This window comes from Berghia stephanieae, chromosome 3, assembly GCF_034508935.2.
Source record: "Berghia stephanieae isolate SIO BIC M18660-M18661 chromosome 3, UCSD_Bste_1.3, whole genome shotgun sequence".
NCBI classification, from domain to species: domain Eukaryota; kingdom Metazoa; phylum Mollusca; class Gastropoda; order Nudibranchia; family Aeolidiidae; genus Berghia; species Berghia stephanieae.
This window is the reverse complement of record NC_088362.1, coordinates 64,162,476-64,185,041: the sequence shown is the minus strand read 5'-3', so window position 1 is coordinate 64,185,041 and position 22,566 is coordinate 64,162,476. Positions and strand designations below refer to the sequence as shown.

General features: G+C 34.2%; 1 protein-coding gene across 6 annotated transcripts in view; it reads left to right on the top strand.

Annotated features, from left to right (window-relative positions):
• LOC144968196 (uncharacterized) overlaps positions 1-17,811 on the top strand; it is a 45,727-nt gene extending 27,916 nt beyond the window's left edge. For 5 of the 6 annotated variants that reach the window (XM_078906301.1, XM_078906304.1, XM_078906303.1 and 2 more), the window contains 18 exons: positions 612-788; positions 1,932-2,051; positions 2,487-2,609; positions 3,186-3,329; positions 4,097-4,180; positions 4,951-5,019; positions 5,918-6,111; positions 7,070-7,269; positions 7,724-7,749; positions 8,505-8,581; positions 9,019-9,172; positions 10,429-10,590; positions 11,163-11,301; positions 11,867-12,028; positions 12,593-12,692; positions 13,631-13,713; positions 14,984-15,062; positions 17,083-17,772. In XM_078906301.1, coding sequence (XP_078762427.1) covers positions 612-788; positions 1,932-2,051; positions 2,487-2,609; positions 3,186-3,329; positions 4,097-4,180; positions 4,951-5,019; positions 5,918-6,111; positions 7,070-7,269; positions 7,724-7,749; positions 8,505-8,581; positions 9,019-9,172; positions 10,429-10,590; positions 11,163-11,301; positions 11,867-12,028; positions 12,593-12,692; positions 13,631-13,713; positions 14,984-15,062; positions 17,083-17,197 — 2,208 coding nt within the window. In that variant the 3' untranslated portion in view covers positions 17,198-17,772. Of the gene's footprint in view, positions 1-611; positions 789-1,931; positions 2,052-2,486; positions 2,610-3,185; positions 3,330-4,096; positions 4,181-4,950; positions 5,020-5,917; positions 6,112-7,069; positions 7,270-7,723; positions 7,750-8,504; positions 8,582-9,018; positions 9,173-10,428; positions 10,591-11,162; positions 11,302-11,866; positions 12,029-12,592; positions 12,693-13,630; positions 13,714-14,983; positions 15,063-17,082 lie in introns of all 6 variants that reach the window. The other variant, XM_078906298.1, reaches the window with a different exon arrangement.
• Positions 17,812-22,566: the final 4,755 nt, after the last annotated feature.

Below are 22,566 nucleotides of genomic sequence, written 5' to 3'. Positions count from 1 at the left end.
AGCTGTAGCAAAAACAAAAATTTCTTTAAATGCTGTGATGTACAAAACAAATTGGATTGAGAAAATTGCTGGTTGTATCGTAATGAATGTGATGATTTTCATGTGGTTTGTGAGAATGGGATGTATTGGAAATGATTTATTTATTTTAATCTGTAAAAAACTATTTAGTGGATATAGTTCTGTATAAAAGCTTTAGGCAAGTGAAACTAAGCTAAAGTGATACTAAAGTGGACTGTCAAAAGTAATAAACAAACATGAATATAACAGCTTCAAAAAAAGAACAAAATACCAAACACAAAACGTTTCAGGCTCAAAACTCTTCTTCAACAAAAAAAAATGAAAACATAAATTAATTACTAAAAAAAACCCGGATAGACAGCAGAGAAATAGAGAGAAAGAAAACATGCAGAATATTTCTAAGATATCGATCCATTTTTTAAAGTACGTAATGTATTATGTTTTCATTGTTTTTTATTATGAGCTGAAGAAGGGTTTTGAGCCCAAACAGTTACTTGTTTGGTAATCTGTTCTTTTTTAAAATTGTTATATACATTTTTGTTTATAACTTTGTATAAAAGCTCACTTTTAAAACTTTTTATTTCTATTTGCAGGTTGACCTGGCTGTAGCATCAGAAAAAGCCAGACTGACAGAGAGTCAACATTCTCAGATGGAGGCTCTTCGTAAAAGACACAACGAGGAGGTGGACAGGTTGAAGGAGGACATGGAGAAACGACACCGAGATCAACAGGAAAACGTCAGATCTGAATTGTCTGAGACACACAGACAGGTAATGGCCCTTGGATGAATGGAATAAATGGCCAACCATTGAACACATGTTATGATTTATTAATTAATGAATAAATATAATTGAGGCAGGGAGGTCCTTACTGTGTCTTCTATCCCCCTGTACCTGCTTTTCAATTGTTTCCTGTCATTGTCTTGGAATGAGATTACTTGGTTTTGTCCTGATTCTTGCCGGCGTTCCTTAGCTGGGAGGGATATAGTCGAATGTATAGTTATAGTTTTGGGAGATGATATTTTTTTCTTTGTAAATCATCTCTCTGTTATGCATTGTATTATGTTTAGTTTACATATTATATATAGGATTGGTAAACATTTGAGTGTATTCCTCTTAGTTGGGACCTGTGCTTGTGTCTGGATGAGATTTTTAGGTGATCTCAAACTAAGTACTTTGACAGTGTGCTCTTGGAATCTACACCTGTTCCCTATTTGAACCAATTCCCCTTTGTCTTACCTTTTCTTTTGTGCTTTAATTGTAGTTCTAGAACTTTTTACTATCCCATTTTCTTCCTTTTTGCTGGCGCTGATGTGACCTTAATGTGTTGCAAGCGCCGTAAAACCCTTAAAAACAAAACAAAACAAACAAATATAATTGAATACATGAATAAATAAATATGTATTATGAATAAATTATATAAATGAATGGATGAATGAGTGGTAATAAAAAAAAAAGTGCAAAGTAAAACACACACACACAGAGGAAGAGAGAGCAGTTTATGATGATACCCTGAACGAGTACTTTACAATTATTTTGAATGAATCTTTGCCTCATCCCTTAAAAAAAAAAAAAATTTTCACCATTTCATATCGTTCTCAGAATATATTAATATATATATATATATATATATATATATATATATATATATATATATATATATATATATATATATATATATATATATATATATGATTTGCTTTAAAAAAAAAAAATTTTTAGAGATCTATTTTTAAAAAAATTGATAGCAATAACAATTGACAGTGACTATTATTTTTCATTTTAAATCAGAAGTTTTCCATGTGGGGCTAGAGGGAAATTAGATGCTTTGTCTCTGTATAGGCAAATTTATTAAGATAACTTTCTAAACTTGAAGCTGTAGATAAAATCTTACATGTTTTTTCTTCCATACAGAGTTTGGAAAAACTTCATGAAGAGATGAAAAAATTGAATGAAGAAGAACGGGAGAAAGAGGAGAAAGAATTGGAAGCAGCGAGGTTACGACAAAAAGCTATCAATGATTTAGATCGAGGGGTAAGTTGGGACCTAATTTCTATGGGGTAAATTTGAATAGCTATCAAAATATGACTCTCCCTATCAAATGAATGCTGGATTGAAATTTATAAATTACAGATTAACCATGCTCAGCGCATTTCAAAATATTTAATTGACTCCCCCAGCAGGCTATATGCAACCAGATTTTCATTTCCTTCATTACAAGTTTCCTGTTAGGTGTATTTTTTGTACTAACACTCTTGTAATATCCATCACTGCTATAGCCAGATACTCATTCACATCTGAGTTGAGAAATGGGGTAATGTATGTTGAGTGCCTTAACCAAAGACAGAAAGTTGGAATCAGAATGTTCCAAGATGACCGGCCCCCATCTTTAGGCTTTTAGATACTGATAAACCAATTTCATCTTTGACATCCCATTATGCTCTTTTTTTCTTTAATTTTCATTTTTAGCTGGATGAAATCCTGAGTGAGAGGAAACACGAACTGAAGCAGAATCATCAGGCAGAACTCAGCAACTTTGCCAAAGAGCAGGATGCACAGTTACAGAAAATGAAAGAAGAGTTCAACCAGAAGGTAGGATGAAGGATAACCTGACGCCAGCTTACATTTAATAAAAAATGAATAAGTAAATTCCCTTTATTTATCCCCATGGGGAAATTTTTCTTTAGGGTCTTTTCCAATGAAAGACTGGAATAACCCAAGCCTCAGCTGCAGTGCAGCACTGCAAAGTAACTAGGGCAATGTGACTTGCTCAAGGCCACACAATGAGGCAGGTAGTCGAACTCGGTACACTTTGGGTATGAAGCAAAGACCGTACTGCTGAGCCACTCTGACCCAATAGGGAATAGGGAAATATTTGAAAATAATTTTATAGAGTGCATTAATGAAAGAATTGTTATGGTTTTTTAAAAAAAACTTAAACTTGAGCCTTTATGTGGAACAATACCCACTAAACGTGCTCAAAGCATTTTACAAATGATCCCTGACCAACAGCAACACGTAACATGTCGAACAAGATATGATGCCTGTTAGGTGAAATTACATTTTTTCCCCGACAGAGACAATGCTATTAACGGTTAAGTACTCACTCTATACCTGAGTATGGTGAGATAATTGTCACCAGTTTCTTCTTACACTTTTGCTATTCAGATTTCATCAGAGCAACAGCGCCTGACGTCAGCCTTGGAGTCCGAGAAAATGACCTTACAACGTCAACATGACAGGGAAGTGGAGGACATGAAGAAGAAATTCACTGTCAAAATGGAGGCACTGAAAGACCAGCTGGACGATGAGGTGATCGAAGTATTCTATACTGATGTTTCTTTGGCATATTAATCAAGATCTGAAAAGTGGGGTATAAAACAGTGCCAGACAATGCAAGAAAGAAATGTACAAGAAGAAATCCATCCCTAAAAATTTATCCTGACTTGACTGCAGTGGATGCGGGCTGATTTTTTGGAATGTTTTTTTCTTCTTGTATGTTTCTTTCTTGCTTTGTCTGACACTGTTTTATACACACTTTTTCAGATCTTTGTCTTACACCAGTGCCTTCTCCCTAATGTCTCAATATGATAATAAAGAGAAAGCAGGCCCTGTCCTAGGAATATGAATGTAAGAAAGTAAAATTGTCAGAAAGTAGAAAGCCAAACACTTCAGTTTATGCTCATTCTCTCTATTTTCTTTCTGTGTTGATAACAAAATTCCCCTACTTTTATCAGCATCAAAATGTGAATTTGGTTTTCAGCAATAATTTTTCATCACTTTTCAATATTTGCTCTCATCCACATTCAAAATCTTTGTAAATTCTCCTTTGTTATTGATTCAAGGGGATTCTCTTTTAAGTCGAAATAATTTATGATAGATTCAAAAATACAACGATAGCTACCAATGTGGTTTTATTAATTTACTTGTTCATTTTAATTTATTTTTTTGTGGGGGGGGGGGGGGGGGGGGGGGGGGGGGCGAGGGGGTGTTGTTTGACTGAAAATTAGTTTACCTATGGAATTTTCTCTCTAATTATCTCAAATTATCCGTACATCTATGTATGTGTTTTGATTCAGGATGAAGAGATGAAGGAGAAAAAGGTTGATATTGAAAGACGGATGGCCTACGTTGAGAAATCGATGAAAATTCTAGAGTCACAGGTAGAATATTAATTATTTTTTTTGTTGCATTTATAAACGTTGTGAATAATCAATAATATAATAAATCATGTATCCACTATTCATGACTTAAATTATATTTTTTATGAATATCCATTGTATAAATTTTGATAAATATTGATTTTATTTTTGTTTGTTTTAGTATTGTTGATTTCTTTGTATCAAATTTTAAAGACTTGTCAAATGGGATTTAAAATTTGTGTCTGTGATAATATATCAACTTTATTGGTCACCACTTTATAATGACCCATTGTAGTTTAAACTGGAAATCCCTTTATTCATTGCCAGGGAAACTTTTTAATCTTTTTGGGTCATCTGAAAACAAAAAGGTGTTGACAACCCTAGCACCACTCACTGTACCCTGCAACAAATTGAGCATCAGAGGCTAAGTTTCTTGAGTGAAGAAAATATGAAGCCTTGAAATGCTGACTTCATGACTCAAACCAGATTCTTTTGGGCGTTAGAGCAATACCCTATCAACTATCCTCCTCATCCTTCCAAAGACTCCCAATTATTAGACCACGTTAGTAACAAGTAAAATGGCCTGGGTTGAATTGTCATAAAATTTAGGGCATTTTTCTGACCATAATATGTCCATCCAACAATTATTAGGTGTCTGATTCTATGTTAAAACTTACAGAAAGTACTTCAAGATAGTTCAACCACTGAAGGGTTTATTGATTTATCAAAATGTTAGGGGAAGGGTTATATCATGTTCAGTTTACCTCAACCAAATCATTGAATGTTTTCAGGAATTAAAACTAGAAGAAAGACGCAAGAAGTTTTCATCGGATAAGGAAAGACTGGAACAGGAACAGGATGTGAGTAGGCAGAAAGATGCTTTCATGCGTTGAAATATTTAGAACAAAACAGTTTCAGCAGGATTGTTTAATTGTATGTAAATGATTTGTTGGTCGAATGTCTCTCAATTTTGACTGAAACGATTTGTTCTTATTGCTTTTTTTTCATCTAGAGATTTGTGGCTGAAATCCATTTTATTCTTTTCTTTATCAAAATCACAGCTTAAAAATAATTATTTTTAAAAAGAAAGAAAGAAAATATAGAGTATTATCTCTTTGGCAATGAATGAAATTTTTTTTTTTTTTTAAATTTGAAAAGAAAAATGTGATTTTAAGTCCTGTCTTCATTCGTGATGATTTATTATTTACAAGTTTTCCTTCAACTTTTTGCAGATGAAAGAATAGGAAAATGGATTTCAAATGATGTTTACTTGAATATCAATGAATTGTGTATTTGTTTTTGTTTAAGGATAATTATTTGACTACATTTTGAGTTTTTATGCAATCCAAAAAATAAAGATAAGTAATGAAATGTAAGCTTCAATTTATTAAACGAAGACAGATATTGTGAACGTTTCGGGTTTCCCATTTATATTTTATTTCAAGCTTCCTTACAAAGGGGCATGCTATTTCCTGTTCTATCATTGTCTTTGTTTATTCACCTTAACTACGCCATTCGTCCTTAGTGTTTCATTCATCGTGTTTTGTTGATAAAAGGCAAACCCGAAATGTCCACAGTATCTGTCTTAGTTTAGTAAATTGACGCAAACAAATCAACACTTATCGTTATTTTTTCCTTCAAGCTTCAAGCAGCAATATTTTCATCATGTAATTCAAAGGATATGAAGATTTTATTATAAAGGTTTTGAACATTTCCAAGTGTAAGTTTTTCACAAACAGGAATTAATGTCCCTTACAGGAGGTTTTAGGGTCAAGGGTGTCCAGTCTTGGAGCAGCAGAACTAGAACGCATGCGTGAGGAGCGTCGTCAGCTATCCCAAGAATCAAGAGAGGAACAGAATCAACTGGATAAGGTGAAGCAGGAGAGGAAGACGTTGGAAGGGGACGTCACACGGCTGAAGATGGCTCGGGAACAACAAAATAAAAAATTAACGTAAGAATTTTTCATTCTATATTTGCTGTCAACTCAATTTTACATATGTATGGATTTTGTGCGGCGAGGTGATTTTGTGGTATGACACTCACTTTAGGATCGGAACGTCCCGGGTTTGAGCCTGACTCAGCTTATAGTTGAGTTCTTTACTTACATTTTCTCACCATACTCAGGTGTAAAATGAGTTTGTGGCCATAAACAGTGTTGCCTCTGTCGAAAAAAATTATAATATTGCCTAACAGGTGTCATCATGTCTTGTTCTACATGTTAGGTGTTGCTGTTGGTCAGGAACCCTTTGTAAAACGCTTTGAATATGTTTAGTGGATATTGGGCAATATAAATGCTTTATTTTAAAAAAATATACAGTTGTGAGTTTTATTTTATTTTGTTTCCATAAAACTTTATTTGATTAATGATGTCAGTCCACTGGGTAGAGGGAGGCATGGGTAGGTGGACAGGTGTGCCTGTATGGAAGTGACAGTGAAATGAGACAAAGTGAATAGGAGAAATGAAAATTGTGTAAATTTTCACCAGCAATCATCATATAATGACAGTTTCATTGTCTTGTGTCTAGAACACTTGGATGGATAAACGTATTGAAGTGAAAATCTTAGCGCTGATTAAGAAGAAGAATTTTAATTTAATACAACTTTTTATGTCCATTTTGATAGCCTGATTGTCCACGTGACTGATATCCAACCTTTTTTTTTCTCTCACCTATCTGTGTGTCTTCATTCCTTTTTTAAAAAAGATAATGGCACATCTAGATATTAGTTTTTCTCTTTGTTATTCTCGTGTAGATTTTGCATCATCAGCATAGAACTTTGACCTTGTTGTAGTCACAAAACTCAAGTAATTTAAATGCTCCATATATTGTTCAAAATTATGATTTAGTGTTACATGATTCTTGTAAAAGGTGCGAGGGAAGCTTCATAAAATCTGTCCTACCAATCCACAGTGAAATACGAGAAAGAGTCGAGTCTAAACTGAAGGAGTTTGAGGGTCTCCAAGACCGATTTGCCAGGGAGGCAGCAGAAGAAGGTCAAAGAGCATGGACCATCAACTCTAATTTCTCCACCGCCCCTCCATCCCCTGCTAAACACAACTTTCATGAGACGAACACACTACTGAGTGAGGACGATGAAGACCCTGTCAGAGGTTGGTGGTAAAAAAAAAAAAAAAAAAACTTGCTCATCTTTAGTTTCTTTCAGTTTTGAAGTCTTCCAATTCTTGCCCGGGAAATTGTTGGCATTTTGCTATTAAACTATAAAAGTAAATAGAGATCAGGAAATTATGTATGTGAAAGTTGTAAATATAATAACAATGAAAACTATGACAGGATGAGACGCCATCTTTAATTCTGAATTTGTATTTTTGTGTTGATTCTATGCCTATAGCCTATGCCTATACTCAAAAGGTGTCGTGCAATGCAAATTTTGTTCATTCTTGCTAATATTCATACTGAATATCTTTAAGCATAATTTAAGTTAAAAACAAGACCAAAAAAAAAAATCTTTTTTTTTTTCACTGTAAAATATGTAAAAAAAAAACAAATAATATTCAAAGGCCTCCATGAGTTAAAGTATGTGTTTCATCTGTTTTCGTCCAACAGGCCTTCAAAGGATTGGAGATTTAAAGGTACTGTCAATTATTATCCTATTATTTTTCAATTTCTGTTTTCAACATAAATTCATTTCTTGTGTTCTCATTTTCATGTTTTCTGTGCTTGCTTTTAAATTTTGGTCTCGGATTATCAAATGAACAGGGGTTCCTCATTAACATTCATACAAATGAAATTATATAATAAAACTGACACATATATACCATATGATGTCCTCCGAGGCCAAATTATATAATAAAACTGACACATATATACCATATGATGTCCTCCGAGGCCTTGACAAAGATCACAATACAAATGTGTTGTTTTTGTTATTATAATTTTCTTTTTCTTCTTCTTTTTCTTCTTCTTCTTCTTCTTCTTCTTCTTCTTCTTCTTCTTCTTCTTCTTCTTCTTCTTCTTCTTCTTCTTCTTCTTCTTCTTCTTCTTCTTCTTCTTTTTCTTCTATTTACAATAATATCAATGCTTTCTCATTGCCAGTGTGTTTATTTTGTTTTAGTGAAATTTTATAATTACCCCATTTACTTCTTTAGGAAAACATCAAATTCCTTTAAAAGAACTTTCTCACTGCTTCATTTTAAGATATCATTATTTTCTAAAGTATAATTATTTTTTTTTAAAAGAAAGGAAAAGAAAAATTATTTACCTTACTACCTTGACAAAAAATTAAAATATTAAAAAAAACACATATATTTTGATGCAGAAGAATATTATGATCAGTCTAAATCCATCCAAACTGTTGATTTACAACTCGTATGTCTTGGTTCCCCAGTTGTCCAGCCAATGGTACAACAGTCTGTCCATGGAGCCCGATGACCTGAGTGTCCACGTAGACAGGAACGACAGGAGGTGAGTCATCATGAACCACTGAATGAATTCTCCCTTTAAACAATCGACTGACACAGTCAGATGGAGTACCGCCTGTTTATCTATTTAAAAAACCTTCTAATTTTATAGTCATTTTACACCGGTAGAATTATTGCTATACTTGTCTTCACAAATATGTATATAATCTAAAGTCTGTTTTCGAAATTTACCCTTATTTAATTTTTATCTATTTATTTATTTATTTATTTATTTATTTATTTATTTATTTATTTATTTATTTATTTATTTATTTATTTATTTATTTATTTATTTATTTATTTATTTATTTATTTCATGGTCATCCATATTATTAAAAGAAAGACAGGGATAGCTGAAAAGAGAAAAATTGGAATTATTTTGAGAACGGATAAAAGTGATAAATTCATGGAAAATTTCTATTTTGTTTCTATTTCACACAGTGGTATCAGGAATTACATGCACAAGGAAGGCTTGGTCATAGCTCGGGCCAAAACATTTTTACAAAGACAACGACGCACTCTAAAACAACGACAGTCTGCATTGGCTGCAGCTAAACAAGAGCTGAATAAAGACAGTAGTGTTCTTCAACAATCTGTAAGTCCTTTACACTTTGGCATTTATAATAATAATAATAAATCATAATTTCCATAGCGCCCCTTTCCACAAAATGTGCTCAGAGGTGCTTATACAAAGACATATATATATAAATTCACTCATTGAAAACTGAAAGGAAGTACTCCATCTTCAAAGAGGCTTTAAAGGATGACAGGGAATTACGGTGTCTGGTGTCTGCTGAAAAAGCGTTCCATATAGAGGGAGCAGAATGTGCGAAAGCACATCGTGAAAACTTGTGGGATTCATGTTATATATTTTTTCTTCTGATAAGTTTCTTTATCTCTGGGTAGTGTTTTTGTCACTGCTGTGTCTTCTATCCTCCTGATATCTGTCTTTTCAGTTGTTTTTTGTCTTTGTCTTGGAATAGGATAACTTGTTTTTTTTTCTGTGCCCTTTCTGGAGTCCTTGGCTGAGAGAGAAACAGTCAAATGTATAGTGTTAGTTTTGGGAGGTGATATTAGTTTTTCCTTGTATATCATCTTTCTATTATGTACTATTGTATTTTTTGTTTTGAATATATATCATGAATTGTAAACATTTGAGTGTGTTCCTCTTATTGGCGACCTGTGCTTGTGTCTGGATGAGACTTTTATGTGATCTCAAACTAAGTACACTGATGATGTTGCTCTTGGAAATTTTATCTGTTCCCTAATTGAACCATTCGCCTTTGTCTTACTTGATCTTTTGTGCTTTTAATTGTAAATCTATAGCTTTTTAAACTATCTTACTTTCTTCCATTTTACTGGCGCTGAAATGATCGAAATTTGTTGCAAGTGTCGTAAAACCCTTAAAAATAAACAAAACAAATAGATTCTCAATCTGAATGTTTAAAATGTGACCAGGGGGAATGAATACAAATGTTGCAGCTTAAAGCTTGAAGAAATCAATAACAATGATAACATGAAATGTAAGCTGCAATTTATTTTACAAAGATAAATGATGTGGGTGTTTCGAGTTTGCCGTTTGTCAACAAAACCTGATGAATGAAACACCAAAGACGATCTAAGGTTCAGTTGAGATTTCTTCCTGACCTCTGACCTCATTCTCCCTTTCCAGCTGGCAGGGATTGGGTAGCTGGGTCTTTTAGATCTTTTTTTTTTTTGTGTGATAGACTTGTGTCTTATCCAAAGGATTACAAGCAATAGCTTTTGTATGTTGCGGGCTATCAGTTCTATAATTCTTATGGTTCTGAAGGACTACTTTACAATTTTGTCACTCCTTTTCCTTTTCCCCAGAATCCCACCAATGAAGCGACAGAAATGCTGGACAAAGTGAGAGACACCCTGGAATCCGAAAGGGCTCAAATCGATGCATTGCAGTCCAAGCTGGACACGGACTCTAAACTGCTGAAGGAGAAAGAGGAAAACTACAGTCGTCTAGAAGGTCTGACAAAAGAGGTAATCATGAGATAATGAGTTTGGATTGTTTAGATTTTAAAAAATAATTATGCCCTTCCACCACGACATCATAAGACATCGCTGTCTAGGCATTCCACAAAGGAATATAGATAATTCATCAAACAAGATGTGTGATGTCAACAGGAATCACCCATGTTGTCCAAGTGAGCAAATCGGGGGCTAATAATCTTGCCCAAGGGAAAAAAATGAAAGTGCCTGAAGCAAGACTCGAACCCTGGACCTTCTGAGTCACAGTGCAATGTTGTTATTTCCGATTTCCTGAAAAAAACATGAACTAGAATCATAAGTCAGGAACAAGAATATCACCTTATTGAATCCATCACAAATCTATATCACTCTTTAATTTCTTTTCAGGTTGCATGTCTTTTTTTGTTCATCATTAGATATTTTATTCTTTGTTTCTATGTTTTGTATAGTCAACTATTCAATCAATTTTTAAAAATCCTTTAACAGTCATTCTCTGAATTCCAAAATGTTGTTTTGCTGGTAGTATGATAATCTATTTTGTATTGATTAATTAATTTTTTTAAATATCTACAACTGCAACACAGAATGATAGTGAAGATGAATCAGAGTACAATCCCTTTGGTCGTCCTTTCCACGGAGTCCAAATTCCCAACATTGACCTAAGTGAGGATGAAAGTAGTGGCGTGAGCAGCTCTGAGGCCAGTTTGGATGGATATTTCCATGGTAAGAACTAGGAGATATTCACTTTTATTGCTGATATAGAAATGTGTGCTTTTATTTTGTGCATGAAAAAAATGTTGTTGTTGAAAATTTAACATGCTTTATTCATAACCTCAGCAGTTCACATTGAATTGAATTTTCGTGACATACAGTTTAAGTCACCCGCTAGGCACTGTTTTGTTTTTTTGTTGTTTTTACTAGCATTTTTATAAATAAGTAGATAAAAAAGTAGGTAAACAAAAAATAGAGAGATAAATAAATAAATGAATAGATAAATAGATTATTTCTTATTAAGGAGATGGAGTTAACAAATGTGAAATTCAAGAATAGTTATATATAAGTATTATAAATTATCATGTTTACAGAAATTTATTAAACAAGGTCCTAAATAAGAGTGCATCTATAACATAAATTATTTAAAAAAGATATTATATATTATGTAGAGTGATTATATCTGCATAGATATAGCAAGAAAAAGCAAATACAACAAAACAAATAAAAACACAAGTGTGTGAATGTCGTATCATTTGATGGTTTGTATTTTTTATTTATATTTCCATATCCTTAGCTGGGCGTCACAAGCAGTTTTCTAGCACCACCAGAACAAACGATGTCCTGGGTTCCAGTGCTGGACCAGTTGGGGACGATTTATCTCGAGCTCTTCTAAGAATCAACCATGACTTGTCACACGTACTCAGTGTCATAGGAAAAGACGGCGAATCCGTTTTAGGTGAGGACGAAATTCAAAAGTTTTTGGGCTCAAAACTCTTGTACAAACTAGAAAAAAAATAAGGAAAAGGTAGAATAGAACCTTAATTTTAAAATATGTTGTGGATGTTTCGGGTTCCCCCTTTGTTGACAGAATAGAAAATGAATAAGACACTAAAGCTGAATGTGGGATGAGATGATGGGATGTCCACCATCGTATATTCTGACCGGACATGCAGAGATATTTTCTCTGTTCTATTGGCATTTTGACATAAATTTATACCATTTAAAATGTGGGGGTTTTTTTGTTGTTGGCTGATGAAGGGTTTTGAGCCCAAATGGTTCTGTGTTTGGTATTTTGTTCTTTTTTAAGCTGTTTTATTCATTTTTTTGTTTATGAGTCTTTAAAGTCCACAACTTCTAGCATCTTTGTATCATTGTAACTTGGTTTGTTGGTATAAACTATATAAATGTTCTTGGAAGAATTTGGTAAATCATTTGGAACCCTCTAGGAATGTTGTTGGAATTTACAGCTTTTGTTTCAGTCAGATTCACGTCATCTCATATCACTGTCACCCCCATCCAGGTACACCGCTCCACCACCCCAGGCCTCCCTCTACTCAGCGGTCTGAGGTTCCATACCAGGGTTTACCTGAAGGGATCCAATGGACACCTCATCCCCCAAGGTAACAACAACAAAAAAAAACAACAACAACAAAAATTGAAGAAACTATTTCAAAGAATTTTATTTAGCTATTTTAAATTCTTGATTACATTATTTTTGTTTTAAAAGTTTAGATTTATATTTTGTTCACCAAATGTAAACATCTTGGGGCAGTGTGGCTCAGCGGTACTGTCCTTGCTTCATATCCGAAAGGTACCGAATTCGATCACCCACCTCTGTGCAGTGTGGCCTTGAGCAAGTCACCTTGCCCTAGCTTAATTTGCGGCACTGCACTGCAGCTGACGCCTGGGTTATTTCAGTCTTCCATTGGAATAGACCCTAGAGATGAATTTCCCCTGGGATGCATAAAGGGAATTTTATTTATTTATTTATTTATTTTTTTATCTTGCTCTAAAAGCATTTTACAATTTAAAAAAAAATTCTGATGACATAGCAGCGTATTTTAAAGATTTAGGACAAGACATGCAGACCTGCCAACTTTATGAACATTCCGTAGAAATACGAATTTTAGCTCCTTCTGCAGACCAAATTAACATCTGAAATTCAATAAATCATGTCCTTGGAAAATGATCTCTACTCACATTCTCTCACCACACTCAGGTGTAAAATCAGTAGCTAGCGAGTAATAGCATTGACTCTATCCCCCCCCCTTCTCCCCAAAAGAATATAAAAATTGCAATACCGCCATACAGGCATCATTTATCATCCTTTATGATGAGTGTTACTGTTAGCTTTGGACCCCTTGTGCTTTTACCACATTTAGTGGATATCGCGTTGCCTAAAATCTCATTTATTTTTTTTTTACCCGGTTTTGTATGTGACCTTTTTTTCTCCCCAATTCAACAAAATTATAATTTCCATTTCCATGAATTATTTTCGATTTATTATCTTTACTGATTTCAAATTCCAATTATTTTATACGTTTTCTCTTCATTCCAGTCAACCCCCGTCCAAATATTATTCCACTTTGGTAGCTACTGCTGAACACTCCTTAGAGAGGAAATGGAGAAAGTATTTCGGTGGTACGTTCTGTCTTTAAATATTTATACACATTTTCACTGTTATAAAATATTGTTCTGGGTGGGGTTCCTGACCTCTCATAGTGGGCAGGGAGGCACTTACTGTCGTTTCTATCCCCCCTATATCTGTTTCCAACATGCTTTCTGTCTTTGTCTTGGAATGAGATTACTTGGTTTTGTCCAGGTCCTGGCCAGATACCTTAGTTGGGAGGGAAACAGTCAAATGTATAGTTAAAGTTTTGGGAGATGATATGTCTTGTAAATCATCTCTCTGTTATGCACTGTATTGTTTTGTTTACATATTGTATATGATTAGTAAACATTTGTGTTCCTCTTAGTTGGGACGTGTGCTTTTGTCTGGATGAGACTTTTAGGTGTGCTCTTGGAATCTACATCTGTTTCCTATTTGAACAAATTCCCCTTTGTCTTACCTTTTCTTGGGTGCTTTAATTGTAATTTTAGAACTTTTTACTATCTTATTTTCTTCCTTTTTACTGGTGCTGATATGACCTTAATGTGTTGCAAGCACCGTAAAAACCCTTAAAAACAAACAAAATAGTGTTATCATATGTGAGTTATATTTTGTATCACTTGTTATGTATATGATAATATTGTATGATAAAGACAACAACAGTGGTGATGGTTATAATTATACTGGTGGTGATGGCTGTTTTTGTCTTTGTCGTTGTAGATGTTCTTCTTTTTTCGATTGTAGAAACCTCAAAAAGTTTTGACAAACATACAGCAAATATGTTGCTGTAGTTGTAACATTAGCATTTAAAATAGAAGATTTATCCTACTGACAAAGTTCTTAAAAATGCATTTTTATAATTCAGACGATGTAGCCATAACTGTTTACTGCAACTTTATATGTAAAACGTTCATTGATGGTCAGATATATTTGTTATTTTAAAATAAACAAACAAAAAAACTTGAGTTTTTGTACAGCGCAATATCCACTTAATGTGTTCAAAGCGCTTTACAAAGAGTCCCTAGCAGATATAACCCTTAACATGTAAAATGAGACTTGACACCTGTTAGGTGATATTACAATTTTTTTCCGACAGAGACAACGCTGTTAACAGCCAGGTACTTATTTTACACCTGAGTATGGTGAGAGAATGTGAGAAAAGGGCCTTTTCTAAGGACTCAACTATGCGCTGAACGAGGCTCAGACTCAGGACCTTCCGATTCGAAGACGAGTGTCATACCATAAGACCACATAGCCAGTCATCTTATATATTTATTATCTTCTCCATCTTATCCAACCCAGACCGACGTCCTCCTTTCACAGCCGTACCTTCCCAATTGTCCTCCATCAAAGGATTTGGTTCCACCTCCAGCCTTTCCAGGTAACACACATTTATATGGGGACAAGAAAAACAAAAACAAGTCAAATAATAATATATATTTTTTTCAATACAGAAAAACAAAAAACAAAAAAAAAACCTACCCCATAACAAACAAACAAAAAAAAGCAAATATAGTGGATGCTGATAAAGCCAACTCTGCCAGACCTGCTGGATTGATGTTGACTTGAAGCAAGGTTGATTTTATTCATTATCAGTGGAACGCACTGCAATAAAAACAGAAAATTTGGGACAACAAGAGGTGTTGAGTTTAAGCAGAAGTTGACTAAGAGTGTTAACTTAATGCAGGTTCCACTGTTTGGCTGTTGTTGAATGTTTGGTCTAAAGTAGGAGAGGGATAGCCTGCATTATAAAAAAGTTATGGCAGAGATACTTGGACACGTATTTAACTTCATATTAATATTAGATTTGACTTATTGCCAACCGCCTCCTAATCTTCAGACTGGGACACTTTGGCAGCTTCTCTGCTTTCCACTGATGACTGTCTGCTGCGATGGATGGATCTCAGGCATTCTAAATCATTTTCGCATCTCAGTTCTTGTGTGTCACTGAGGCCCTTGAGGTCTTTATCTATCGTAGTGTTTTTGCTTGTTGTGAGTCTGTGTTTGTGTTTGTTATGTCCGCTTGGTGTAAAGAATAATGCCATTGCCTTATTAGCTGGAATATTTCTGTCTCTCCTTAGAATATGTCCAAATAGTCTCAAAACTATTCGACTTTTTTTATATAAAGATGAGACATTTTTTAAAGATTCTGAGGGTTGTCATGAAACACTGACACTGACATTGCATGATGATTGAAACTTGGTTTGGACGACTTTAAAAAAGGGAGAGAAAGTTGACACAAAAGCTTTGAAAATTTATAGACTAGCCTATTTATCCTCTAATACCATCCAAATAAAGTATATTTTTGGCTTCTGACTAAATATTTAGTTCTTGGCATTTAAGCGGTGATTTGTATTACCAATTAATCTTTTTTTTCAAACCAAATGAAAACAAAAAAAAAAAAAAAAAAAAAAAAATCAAGAACAACAAAAATACATAAAAGAAAATGAACCCGAAGAATTAATAGTACAAGTGGGCATCAACTCTTGAGTGGAGAACCATAAACTTGGATGTCTTCCTCTTATTTGGTTGAATATCACCGAGGAGTAATTTAACCTGATCGTGTAGGCCTTTGCAAAATATTGTTACTTTGTCATGCTTTCTTCTTTGTTGTAGTGGTTCGAGATTCAATTCAGTTTCATGTTTTTTATCTTTGTTGTTTTGATTTATAAATTTCACTGCTCTGTTGTGTATTTGTTCGATTTCTTAAATTTCTGATTTGTGGTGAGGGTCCCAGACAGGGCTACTATATTCTAGTGTAGGTCTGACAAATTCTTTGTAGAACTTTTAACACACCATAAGTGGTTTGAACACATAATAAGTGGTTTGCATGCATCATAAGTGGTTTGCATGTATTAGTGGTTTTAACACTTCATAAGTGGTTTTGCACACATCATAATTGGTTTGAACGCATCATAAGTGGTTCACATGCATCATAAGTGGTTTGAACACATCATAAGTGGTTTGCATGCATCATGAGTGGTTTGAACTCATCATATTGGTTTGAACACATAAGTGGTTTCCATGCATCTTAAGTGGTTTGAACACATCACAAATGGTTTGCATACATCTTGAGTGGTTTTAACACATCATAAGTGGTTTTAACACACCATAAGTGGTTTGAACACATTATACGTGGTTTTAACACATCATAAGTGGTTTTAACACATCATAAGTGGTTTTAACACATTATACGTGGTTTTAACACATCATAAGTGGTTTTAACACACCATAAATGGTTTAAACACACATCATAAGTGGTTTGCATGCATCATAAGTGGTTTGAACACATCATAAATGGTTTGAATACTACTAAGTGATTTGTGCATTTCAGGAAGAGGAGTTTTACAAATGGCCATGTTACTTAAACCCTTAAAACGTTTTCTTATCTCCCCTTGCAGAGAGAATTTCCATCTTTCCTCCAGACCTGCCTACTCTTCCATCCAATCTCGGCTTGACGAGCAGAAGGAATGGCTACGTCAGCACCACCAACATTATAGCGCCAGTAACAGTTGATGAGTCCAGAAGTGATGTGTGTACAGATTGTTGTCTTGTTACGGTAGCCACAGTGCCAGTGTTACTTAGGTCAGAGGTCACGATGAGCATCCATGCCATGCCCTTCATGTCAATATTAGAATGCTGAGAAATGAAATACTGAAATGTTGGCACGATTTTACTTTTTAGATGTCATTTAATCTTTGAATTATCTTTCTATACAAATACAGATAGTGTATAGTTTGTACATTAGATCATTAGATAAACAGTTAATACTGAAAAGAATTGAGAAATGTTGTCTCTCAATGTCCCGATTTCTGATACCCTTGTCCCATAAGCAGTGATTGGGTAGCTAGGCCAATTAGGTCTGGTGGAAAGTACTTTGCGATAGACTATAGTTGCTACTTTCTGTATAATGCTATAGAAGCTGGAGTTAATTTCTGGCTGTATGGAAGACTACTTGTTAAAACATGACCGTAGGACATTGAGATGCCATAAACAAACAGATATAAACTTTTAAAAATCTCATTCATAAACATTCCAGAGTAGACTTCACAGCTGGGAAAGCCGAGGTGGAGAAAAAAAATACAAAAAAACCGTATCATTTTTTTTTCTTCCTTTAAAAATAAATAAATATATATATTTATTTATTTTTTGCATAATTTTTCTATTATCAAATATTGGTCATTTAAGTTATTCTTGTGTGGTGATTATAATTTATAGCATAATAGTAATAATAATAATAATAATAATAATAATAATAATCATAATAAAGCGCATAGAGCATGGTAGGAATTAATAAATACACCCCACATAAACGTGATAGACTTCACTGTGTGTACAAAATACATCCGTGCATTTTTGATGTTTCAAACCCGAGACTTCCAGTATCATCTCAGAAAGAATGTTGACAAAATAGACATTTTATTAAGGTGATAGTGTTCGAGTCCAGACTTTTGATAACAGTTAAAGAAGGAAGGCAGACTTCATATTAACAAAGCTGTAAGAGACAGCCAACAAATTCGATCATTTTTCACACAACATACGACACCTATGCTGCCAGGTTTTTTTTTTAAAGAACACAGTATGCGCTATTCGGTTAACATTGCAGATTCTGTGTTGTTAAAAACAATGACAGAATGTGTGTATCAAGTCAAGATCGTAAAATGTTAAGGACGAAAAAAGTAAAAAGATTGTGTTTGTTGATATCATCAGACATCTGATAATTGTCTGACATTTTGCATGTCTGTATTTTACGATTTTGTGACTTTTACTTAAGTTTTTAATGCAAACGTGGCTTTTATTTTAAAATGAAGAAATTGAATATATTGAATGTAGTTTGTAATCAAATAAAAATGATGTGGACGCCATGAATTTCCTCTTCTTCAACAAATTTGTTTACATTAAATATTTTATGATTCTTACACTCTTGGTTTTTGGAATTCCGGATGTGATCCCAACCGCTGTACACTTGCGACTGTGCGTTGGGAACAAATTCTAATTCCATCACGCAGGAGTGTAAGAAATAATTTATTCTATCCCCCAATCAATTCCTATTTTGTCGTCATTGAATGCAAGACATCTTTGAAAACATTTAAATAATACTTCTTTTGAAAGAATCTGATTTTTAGTGAAATTTACGATTTATAATCTGATGTCGTAAATTACTATTGTAAATATTATCATTATGTGTTACTATTTAGGGAGAGGGGTGGAATAAATAATAAGTAATTTATATTCAGACTTACAAGTGACAGCTGACAAAATTGTCTGAAATTTTTTTAGGGAATGTATGACACCTGTGTGTGTGTGTGTGTGTGTGTGTGTGTGTGTGTGTGTGGGTGGGTGTGTGTGTGTGTGTGTGTGTGTGTTTCAAGTCAATGGTGTGACAATTTACAGATCTGTACTTTTAATTCATTGTCCAGTTTGTTGACAAAGGAGAAATCTGAAACGTCCACACCATTTGTCTTTGTCCAATAAGATAGGACAAATTAAATTGAGTTTTTTTTTCCTTTTTTGTTTTTTAAAAATATTTTTAATGCCAAAAATAAACGTTTATTTTCTTTTTTTCTTTTTTTGAGAGATCATCTTCCGCCAAAATTTATTTCAAATGTAATTCCAGACCTTTTGTTTGAGAAAATGTATGACATAATTTATTTGTGATTCATTTGATTTCTGTATTTCATTTGGGAGCTGCGATCAAAGACTTTAAAACAGCGTCAATATTTATCTATATTTTATGAGTCAAAACGAAACAAAGAGTTCAAGAGTTGCTGAGGTTTTGGTTCGTTTGTTTGTCTTTGTTTACTGATACTGTGTAAAAAAAATAGTTTATCTTCTGTGGCATGAACTTATTTGAATGGATTAATAGCAATGGGAGCTGCCTGAAGCCTTGGATCATGAAAATACAAATACTAACGAAAAGGGGAAAATGGGAAGGCTTCTGATGGGAACGGTGCAGACAATTGACGTTTCGGGTACAAACCCTTCATCAGCACAACAATAAACAAAGGAAGGTGGAAAACAAATAGAATAAAATAGAGTATAAATTGCAGTACAAGTTTACCCAAAACGTCCATTGTCTGTATCATTCCCATCCAAATGCTTTTCATTTTCACCTTTTCATCAGTATTTGAGTGGATTGAAAACTCGATAAACGATATTGTGTCAAATATCCATTTCTAATGATTAAGGTTTGATTCTCTGTACACACAAACCATACTGAGTTTACACTGTAGTGGGTGGATGGGTCAACATTTATAAGTATCTTCTTCTTCTTCTTCTTCTTCTTCTTCTTCTTCTTCTTCTTCTTCTTCTTCTTCTTCTTCTTCTTCTTCTTCTTCTTCTTCTTCTTCTTCTTCTTCTTCTTCTCTCCTTCTTCTTCTTCTTCTTCTTCTTCTTCTTCTTCTTCTTCTTCTTCTTCTTCTTCTTCTTCTTCTTCTTCTTCTTCTTCTTCTTCTTCTTCTTCTTCTTCTTCTTCTTCTTCTTCTTCTTCTCCTTCTTCTTCATTTTCTTCTAAACCTTCATGATGTCTTAATGGCTGAAGGTCAACAAGATGCAGGAACGCTGGGTCTTCCCAAGCTCTTGCTGAGATTTATAGAACTTCGACTTTAGTGTAGACTTCTCAGTCCAAATGGTCGCTCTTTGTACTTTGTACAGTCCTGTAAAACATGTGTGGCATCCTGCTTCCCCTCTCCACATTTATAAATGTCTGTGTCATATAGGTGTGTATATATATATATATATATATTATATATATATATATATATATATATATATATATATATATATATATATATATATATATATATATGGTATATAGTATATATAATATATATATCTTGTGTGGAATAGCTTTTGTTTTCTCAAAGGTCACATACTTTTTTTATCTCTTTCGCCACATCGGACTAGTCAATGACTATTTAACTATATACAACTCTAGATGCACTGTAGGATATTATCAACCATATCAGTATATATAATGTACATTTTGAGTGGTTCCATAAAGGTTCCATATAATTTCCGCTAGTTATTTTGTAAATATTTTATATCAATTATTGATGACAAACTATTTATATTTTTTTACCTCTTTTATTAATTCAGGCTTTGTCTGGAGATGGAATGAATAAATCTTTTTACACTGAACTATGTAGTTGATCTGAGTTGTTTTATGCCTTAAATGCGGCTATGTCTGGGTCGGGTTTCCTGACCTCTCCTCATAGTGGACAGGGAGCAATTATCTTGTCTTGTATTCCCCTATATCTGTTTCCCAACATGCTTTCTGTCATTGTCTTGGAATGAGATTACTTGGTTTTGTCCTGGCCCTGGCCGGATACACTGGTAGGAAAACAGTAAACTGCATAGTAAGAGTTTTGGGAGATGATAATATTTTTTTATCTTGTAAATCATCTCTCTGTTATGCACTCTATTATTTTTGTTTACATATTACATAAGTTATAAAACATTTGAGTGTGTTCTTCTCAGTGGGGACCTGTGCTTGTGTCTGGATGGGACTTCTAGCTGATCTCAAACTAAGTACTTTGATAGTGTGCTCTTGGAATCTACATCTGTTCCCTTTTTGAACCAATTCCCCTTTGTCATACCTTATCTTGGGTGCTTTAATTGTAATTTTTTAACTTTTTACCGTCCCATTTTCTTCCTTTTTACTGGCGTTGATATGACCTTAATGTGTTGCAAGCGCCGGAAAACTGTTAAAAAAAAAAAAGCTATGTGGTCTTGTGGTATGACACTCGCTTTCGGATCGGAAGGTCCTGGCTTCCAGCCCGCTCGGCGCATAGCTGAGTCCTTGCAAAAGACTCTTTACTCATATTCTCTCACCATACTCAGCCGTTAACAGCCTTGCCTCTGTTGGAAAAACTTGTAATATCACCTAACAGACGTCATGTCTGTTCTACATGTTACGTGTTGCTGTTAGTAAGGGACTGTTTGTTAAGTGCTTTGAGCTTATTTAGTGGAGATTGCGCCATATAAAAGCTCAATTTTGTTTTTTTTGTTTTTTTAATTTGTTTTCCTATCCCTTGTGTGTCTTTGTGGTCTCAATGGTACGACGCTAGCCCTTGGACCTGTAGGTCATTGGTTCGGGTTCTTCATGCAATGAGTAGCATTGAGTTGAGTCCTTGGAAAAGGCTCTTTACTCTGATTCTCTCTAGTATAAAATGAGTACCAGGTTGACAACAAGTCTGTATTGTTTCCGATGAAAAATAAATGTTTCCAGGGATCGTGTCTCGTCCTATATGCTCAGTGTTTCTGTTGGCTTGGGACCCCTTGTAAAACGCTTTAATTCGCTATATTAAATCTATAATTTTAGTCCAGTTCTCTTATTTTACCTTATCCAGATGCTGTGGAGTGGTTTCGGTGTTGGTGCGACAAGCTATGATGATGACCTTATCCCTCCCATAGTGGACAGGGAGGTACATACTGTGAGTGTCTTCTATCCCCTTTTATCTGTTTTCCAACATGCTTTCTGTCTTTGTCTTGGAATGAGATTACTTGGTTTTGTCCTGTCCCTGGTCGGAGTCCTGGCTGGGAGGGAAACAGTCAAATGCATAGTTATTGTTTTGGGAGATGATATTTTTTTCCTTGTAAATCATCTCTCTGTTATGTATTATTATAATTTTTATTTTTATTGTATAATGTAAGCATTTGAGTGTATTCCTCTTAGTTGGATTTTGTGCTTGTGTCCTGATGAGACTTATAGGTGATCTCAAACTTAGTACATTGGTGGTATGCTGTTGGAATCTACATCTGATCCATATTTGTTCCTAGTTCCCCTTTGTCTTACTTTTTCTTGGGTGCTTTAATTGTAATTCCAGAACTTTTTACTATCGCATTTTCTTCCTTTTTACTGGCGCTGATATAACCTGTGTTGC